Genomic DNA, 8,199 nt, shown 5'->3' on the forward strand with positions numbered 1-8,199 from the left:
TTGAGCCCAGGAGTTGGAGGTTGCTGTGAGCTGTGATGCCATGGCACTCTACCCAGGGGGATAGCTTGAGGCTCTGTCTCAAAAAAAAAAAAAACTATTTAGGCTTTAAACAAAAACATTGTTTATCTAACATTTGTTATCATAAACTAAAAATTTTAGAATATCTATAAACAATATAGAAATTTGGTTATATCAAGTAATTAATTTCAGAGTTCACAGGGTAGACCCTTATAACTGGGCCTAGAGCATAAGTAGGATTTTGGTGAGTGGGGTAAGGCATTCCAGCGTCATGGGCCACACTGGCAAAGCACAACAGGTCAGTCAGTGATCTCAAAAAATTTGGCACATTTTGGCAAATCAGAAAGACAGATTGTTAATGTTTGTTTTTACTACTTTTTTGTTCTTCCTTTCTAGTATGCTCTTCTCAGCATCCACAGATAAAACAGTGGCAGTGTGGGATAGTGAAACAGGAGAGAGGGTTAAAAGGCTAAAGGGACATACTTCCTTTGTGAATTCCTGTTATCCAGCCAGGAGGGGGCCCCAGCTTGTCTGCACTGGCAGTGATGATGGTACAGTTAAGGTGAGTATTGTCTGTCTGTGTTGTAGTTTCCTTTTTTTTTTTTTTTGAGACGGAGTCTCACTATGTCACCCTTGGGAGAGTGCTGTGGCATCACAGTTCACAGCAACCTCAAACTCTTGGGTTTAAGCAATTCTCTTGGCTCAGCCTCCCAAGTAGCTGGGCTTACAGGCACCCACCACAACACCTGGCTATTTTTTTGTTGCAATTGTCATCAAACCTGCCAGCCTTGGTGCATGTGGCTGGTGCCATAACCACTGTGCTACAGACGCTGAGCCCAAAAAATTTTTTTAATAAATTGGGCATAATGGGACATGTCTATAGTCCTGACTACTTAGGAGGCTGAGGGGAAGAATCACTTGAACCTATGTTTTTTTTTTTTTGGAGACAGAGTCTCATTGTATCACCCTCGGTAGAGTGCTGTGGCAAAATAGCTCACAGCAACCTCAAGCTCTTGGGCTTGACTGATTCTCTTGTCTCAGCCTCCCAAGTAGCTGGGCCTACAGGCGCCTGCCAGAATGCTCAGCTATTTATTTTTTTTGTTCAGGAGGTCCCAGGCCAGGTTCAAACTCACCAGTCCCAGGGCATGTTAGGCCAGCACCCTAACCACTTAGCAACAGGCATCCAGCCGCAAGTGGCCTTCTAGATTTCCAGGAATGTGTCAGAGCTTTTCAAAGGATACTCCTTACATTATCTTCTTCCCCAGCCTTTCCTCCCAAGCTTTTTGATTTGGCTATTATTTGCCCTGTTATCCCTTGCCCCAAGCAGCAGAGGCTAACGCACTTGCCTTTAAATGCTTTCAGGAAAATTCCAAGTTGAGCAAAATATATGCAAGCTCATCCTTTAGGTAACCACCAGACAGATAAAAACAATTATAATTCTTTGAAAGTAAAGAATAAGGTCATTTCTTCTTCTTCTAGTACTAAGAAACTATACTGGGAATGTTTGCTGTTGTCTTCAAAGTCTTAACTAATCGGCTCGGCGCCTATAGCTCAACCGGCTAAGGCGCCAGCCACGTACACCTAAGGTGGCGGGTTCGAACCCCCAGCCCGGACCCGCCAAACAACAATGATGGCTGCAACCAAAAAATGGCCAGGCGTTGTGGCGGGCACCTGTGGTCCCAGCTACTTGGGAGGCAGAGGCAGGAGACTCGCTTGAGCCCAGGAATTGGAGGTTGCTGTGAGCTGTAATGCCACGGCACTCTGCCCAGGGGGACAGCTTGAGGCTCTGTCTCAAAAAAAAAAAAAAAAAAAAAAGTCTTAACTAATCAGGGATGGAGACAGCTTAAGTTAAAACACTATAAGCATCTTACTGGGATTCAGGTGGGGTTTTTTCCCTCACTAAGAGTTTGCCTGTTTGCTTTAAACTTTCATTTAGTTTCTAGAGTTTTGACAGTTAGTTCTAATAGTGGGGTTTTGCCTGTTAATTTGTTGCTTTTGTGGAGAAGCTTTTGGCATTTTGGGGGTTTTTTTTTGTTTGTTTGCATTTTTTGGCTGAGGCTGGGTTTGAACCCACCACCTCTGGCATATGAGGTCTATGCCTACTCCTTTGAGCCATAGGTACTGCCCACTTTTGACATTTCTTATGCCATTTCCACTGACATACCCTTTCTAGTTTTGTAAATGTAGGTTGCAACTCTAATGTTAGCACCTATAGTTTGAAAAACAGTCGATGGCTTATGACTGGGCACAGTGGCTCACACCTGTTAATCCAGCACTCCGGGAGACCATGGTGGCAATATTGCTTGAGCTCAGGAGTTCAAGACCTGCCTGAGCAAAGTTTTTGTCTGTACTAAAAATCAAAAAGAATTGGCCAGGTTTTGTGGTTAGCACCTGTAGTTCCAGATACTCAAGAGCCTAAGGCAGTGAGATCGCTTGAACTCAGGAGTTTGAGCTTGCTGTGAACAAAGCTGAGATACCACGGCACTCTTGCCTGTGCAATAGCGTGAGACTATCTTCAAGATAAAAGAAAAATAATAGTTTAATATCCTAATTTGTCCTAAGAATAATATGAACTAATTGGGTAGTGGACTTCTACTTTTATGGCACGTTGATTAACTTTGTTAATTGAGCTGTTGACAAAAAGAATCTAAAAATACAACCTAAGTGGTTTCATCACCCTTCAGATAGATACCTTGGCAAAATTATGGCCACTTTTTACCATGTGTTTTACTAAGATATTGACGAAAGTTTCTGAACAGCTTCCCAATTAGAGATGTATTCGTGTCCACAGTCCTATACTTAGGAGTGTACTGTGCAATAACTTCTTAAAGAAATGTTACTGATATACTATCCTATTCTTCTGCTTCAGCTCTGGGACATCCGGAAAAAAGCAGCCATCCAGACATTTCAGAACACATACCAGGTGTTAGCTGTGACCTTCAATGATACAAGTGATCAGATTATTTCTGGTGGAATAGACAACGATATCAAGGTATGGTTAATGTTTATGTTGTCGTTCCCTTTCGCCTATCTCCACTCATGAAAGTAAATCTTTTTAAATTTTAGAGATTATGTTAGCTTTGCACTTCATAGCAACTAAAAGAAAGATGGTAACTTGGAACTCATTTTCTTTCTTTCCTATTCTCATTGAATTCCTAAATCAAGGGTCACATCTAAGTGCTGTCTCATCTAAGTGCTGTCAGCAACCAGGCAGTTAACGAGAAATGTGAAGTTCCTGGGTAAGGACTGTGTATAAAATAGAATATATTTTCTGACTAAAGAATTCAAAGTATTTTTTTAACCATCTTGATAGAATGTTTTGTGACTCTATGCACAACTCTCCATATTTTTCTTTTTGACACTATGGAAGAGAAGTTTTCTAAGTTTCGGTAATCAGAGATAATAGTAATGTTAGAGAAAGAGTTAAAGATATTAGCAGTCAGTAAGGAAGTACAGTGTATACAGCTCAGGCTTTCAAAAAATTGACTTGGGTTCTAATCCCAGATCCAACATTTTCTGGTTTTGTGACTTCAAGTAAGTTTTTTCACTTCTTTAAGCCTCTGTTTTCTCATGTGTTTGTTTTTGTTTTTGAGACAGTGTCACTTTGTTGTCCTGGGTAGAGCACAGTGGCATCACAGTTCACAGCTACTTCAAACTCTTGGGGTCAAGTGATTCTCTTGCCTCAGGCTCCCAAGTAGCTGGGACTACAGGCACCTGCCACAATGCCCGGTGGCATTTTAGTGACTGAGTCTCGCTCTTGCTCAGGCTAGTCTCCAATGCGTGAGCTCAGGTAATTCACCCACCTCGAACTCCCAGAGTGCTGGAATTATAGGTGTGAGCCACCACACCTGGCTGTTTCCTCATGTGAACAGTGAAGGTGGTAGTGATAACAACAATGGCATCTACCTCATAGGGATGCCATTGAGTCTAATGCATCAGAGCACCTAGCAGAATTCCTGAACTTAGCAAGTGCCTATAAAAGTGAAGTGTTACTTTGGGGCACTACACCATTCGTGTTTATACCTTCTGACTTCTTAACCAGCTTAAAAACGTTGACGTTATCTTCTGCTTTATCATGAGAATAGTAACTGTAAGGTAAATACTCAACTTCCTATGTTGTCTCTACCTAAAAATTGTACTGTATGTTCGTCCCTCCTTCCCTCCATTGCTGTTAGTGTGGATGAAATAGTCTTGCTTATGTCTAAAGGTAGTCCTTTAAATGTAAGGGTTTTAATCCTTCTTTCAACCTCTTCTTTCAACTACTTCTCATCAACATTTCTTCATGCATACGTCTCTTCAGTCGGAGAAGGTGGAATCTTCCTTCATTTCCACATGTTTTATCAACATCTAATACATAGTACTTTTTTGTCAAGTGTTATTCTCAGATCTTTATATCATTAATTCATTTAATCTTTATGACTCCATGAAATAAAGACTATTGATTTTACAAATGAAGAAATTTAGCCCAAAGAGGCATACCAACTTATACTAGGGTTGCATAGCTAATAAGTGATGGAACGTCATTTAAAACCCAGAGTTTGGTTTCAGAATCATGCTGTTAACACTTAAGAAATCTGAAGGTTGCATTCACTGTTTTCAGTTCCTTATATCTCTTTCATTCTTCAATTCTGTATCTCCTGATCTGATCACCCCTAACAATCTGGCTTTAGTCTTTTTTTTTTTTAATAATCACTATCCCATAGACAGCCTTCTGTCTTCCCTTTGGCAACAAACTTTTCTAGTCCCTAAAAGATACTACCCCTTCTCAGATGCCTTTGTGAATTATTTTCTCTATGCATCCTTTTTTTTTTTTTTCTTGAGACAAAGTTTCACTTTGTTGCCCAGGTTAGGGTTCTATGTGTCCACCTAGCTCACAGGAACCTCAAACTCCTGGGCTCAAGCCATCTTCCTGTATCAGTCTCGATAGTAGCTGGAACTATGGGCATGTGTACCATACTCACCTAATTTTTCTATTTTAGTAGAGCTGGGGTCTCTTTAAGGTTTTTGGTTTGGGGGGGTTTTTTTGTAGGGACAGAGTCTCACTTTATGGCCTTTGGTAGAGTGCCATGGTGTCACAGCTTACAGCAACCTCCAGTTCCTGGGCTTAAGCAGTTCTCTTGCTAGGTGGGACTACAGGCACCTGCCACAACGCCCAGCTATTTTTTTGTTGCAGTTTAGCTGGGGCCGGGTTTGAACCCGCCACCCTTGATACATGGGGCCGGCGCCCTACTCACTGAACCACAGGCACTGCCCTCTCTTTCAGGTTTGTCTAGAGAACTCCTCGCCTTAAGTGATCCTCCCACCACCTCAGCATCCCAGAGTGCTGATACTACAGGCATGAGCCACAGTATGTGCCCTCTCTCTGCATTCTTTAAATGCCATTATTCCCCAAGGTTCTTTCCTTGGTGTACTTCTTGGTATATACATTTTCCCCAGACAAACGTCATCTACTTCCATGACTTTATCATCTCTACTAACTATATTTTTAGCCCATATGTTAAGCTTCAGACTCCTATATATAACCAGCTACTCAGTATCCCCAGCATGGATGTCTCATAAGTATCTCAAGATATCACCATCTCCCATATTGAACTTCCCATTCGTTTTCCATTATATACATATTTGGAGAAATGTAGAATCAGAACACAGAAACTGAGATTATCTTAATAGCTAGTGCAGTTTTTTTGTTGTTGTTGTTTTTGTTTTTTGTAGAGACAGTCTCAGTTTATCACCCTCAATAGAGTGTTGTGGCGTTACTCAGGTCACAGCAACCTCCAACTCCAGGGCCTAGGCAGTTCTCCTGCCTCAGCCTCCCAAGTAGCTGGGACTACAGGCGCCCACCACAATGCCTGGCTATTTTTTTGTTGCAGTTTGGCTGGGGGTTGGGTTTGAACCTGCCACCTCGGTACATGGGGCTGGCGCCCTACCCACTGAGCCACAGGCACTGCCCTAGTGCAGTATTTTTCAAAGTGAAATTGGGAGGCCCACTGGCATCAAAATCACTGGGAGACTACTTTATATACATGAAAGTAATTTAGTATCATCAAGCTGAGATAATTTTTAATGTCTGCATTAATTTGTTTAGCTATCACGAACAGAGTACAGAATAATTTCTTTCTATCGCCCCAGAAATTTCACAGTGTTTTTCCCTTTGTGTCAAATCTTCTCCCTATCCCTAGCAGCTACCAATTATTGATCTCTTTGCTCTATAGTTCCTTTCCAAGAATATCACATACATGGAATCATATAGTATGTAATTTTTTTTTTTTTTTTTTGAGACAAAGCCTCAAGCTGTCATCTTGGGTAGAGTGCCGTGGCATCACAGCTCACAAGCAACCTCCAACTCCTGCCTTTGCCTTCCTAGTAGCTAGGATTACAGGCTCCGGCCACAACGCCCAGCTATTTTTTTTTTTTTTTTTTTTTGGTTGCAGCCAGCATTGTTGTATGGCAAGCCAGGCTGGATTCTAACCCGCCAGCTCAGGTATACGTGGCTGGCACCTTAGCTGCTTGAGCCATAGGCGCCAAGCCAGTATGTAACGTTTTAAGACTAGCTTCTTTTATTTAAGGTATAAAACTTTGATGCCCTCATCTTGACTGTAATGGACTAGCCAAAGAATAATACACTTGTGCTAGTATAAGGTCTTCTTACTACAAATAATAAGGCTAGCTTCAGGCTCTGTATCTAGACTGTTCATGGACTGTCTATAGACAGTACTGCTGTATAATTCTAAAGAAGGTATACTTGGTCCACTTTGAAAATTTGGAGGTTTTATATGTCTTCTCAAAGGTGCACACGGTATGTTATACCGTCTCTTAGGATAGGTTATTTCTGCTGTAAATTTCAGGCATTTTCTGTTGATATGTAACAATTTGGCTCTGAAATCTCAGTTTATCTCACCTGTAAGGAATGAAATATATTCCCATGGGTACAATAGTTTAGGTACACCACTACCTTTTTTCTAAAACATTGTATTTCTTTAGAAAGTATGCTGGTGCTATGAACTAGTTCAGTTACTCCATATATTTTATAAATATATATCATTTCCATATAGTCTTTATTTCCTCCTCCCCTTTTGGAGGCAGAGTCTTACTCTGTTGCCCATGCTGCAGTGAAGTAGTTCAACCTCAAATTTCTGAGATTGAGCAATCTTCCTGCCTCAGCCTCCGAAGTACCTAGGACTGCAGGCACCCATCACCACATCATCTAGTTTTTTCTATTTTTAGTAGAGATGGGGTCTCACTCTTGCTCAGGCTGTTCTCAAACTCCTGAGCTCAAGCAATCCACCTGCCTCAGCTTCCCACAGTGCTAGGTTTACAGATGTGAGCCACCATACCTGACCCTGGCTAATTTTTCTATTTTTTGTTTTTTGGGGTTTTTTTGCAGTTTTTGGCTGGGGCTGGGTTTGAACCCGCTACTCTGGCATATGGGGCTAGCGCCCTACTCCTTTGAGCCACAGGCACTGCCCTAATTTTTGTATTTTTTTGTAGAAACAGGCTCTCACTATGTTTCCCAGGCTTGGTTTTGAACTTCTGGCCTCAAACCATCCTCCCACCTGGGCCTCCCAAAGTGCTAGGATTATAGATGTGAGCCACCACACCTGGCCTGTCTTTCTAAACTAAAATGTCTTTAGTCTGCCCATCAACATTCTGATTTTTCTGCCAGTGCTTTATTTTCAGGGAATTTTATTATTAGACTTGCACCTAGTATTCCAACAACTGAGGCATCCTTGTTATATCCCCTATCAGGATCACTGCCTTCTCTTGCCAGCTTTGGGATTACCTTGTTTGTGCACTGTGTCTATCATACTCTGTTTTCTTTTCTTTTTTTTTTTTTTTTTTTTTTTTTTGAGACAGAGCCTCAAGCTTTCTCCCTGGGTAAAGTGCTGTGGCATCACAGCTCACAGCAACCTCCAACTCCTGGACTCAAGCAAGTCTCCTGCCTCAGCCTCCCGAGTAGCTGGGACCATAGGCACCCGCGACAACACCTAACTATTTTTTGTTTTTTGTTTGTTTGTTTTTTGAGACAGAGCCTCAAGCTGCCCCCCTCTCATAGCAACTTCCGACTCCTGGGCTCAAGCGAGTCTCCTGCTTCAGCCTCCCAAGCAGCTGGGACCAGAGGCGCCTGCCACAATACTCGGCTATTTTTTGGTTGCAGACGTTGTTGTTTGGCGGGCCCGGACT

The 8,199-nt window shown here is 42.0% G+C and overlaps 1 protein-coding gene across 1 annotated transcript in view; it reads left to right on the forward strand.

Moving 5' to 3' along the window:
* Window positions 1-8,199, forward strand: part of SNRNP40 (small nuclear ribonucleoprotein U5 subunit 40) — a 35,036-nt gene that overhangs the window by 8,060 nt on the left and 18,777 nt on the right. The window contains exons 4-5 of the mRNA XM_003800757.3: window positions 415-580; window positions 2,888-3,010. Coding sequence (XP_003800805.1) covers window positions 415-580; window positions 2,888-3,010 — 289 coding nt within the window. The remainder of the gene's footprint in view (window positions 1-414; window positions 581-2,887; window positions 3,011-8,199) is intronic.

Source organism: Otolemur garnettii, unplaced genomic scaffold (assembly GCF_000181295.1).
Source record: "Otolemur garnettii isolate 467f Iridium unplaced genomic scaffold, OtoGar3 scaffold00184, whole genome shotgun sequence".
In the NCBI taxonomy this organism is placed as follows: Eukaryota; Metazoa; Chordata; class Mammalia; order Primates; family Galagidae; genus Otolemur; species Otolemur garnettii.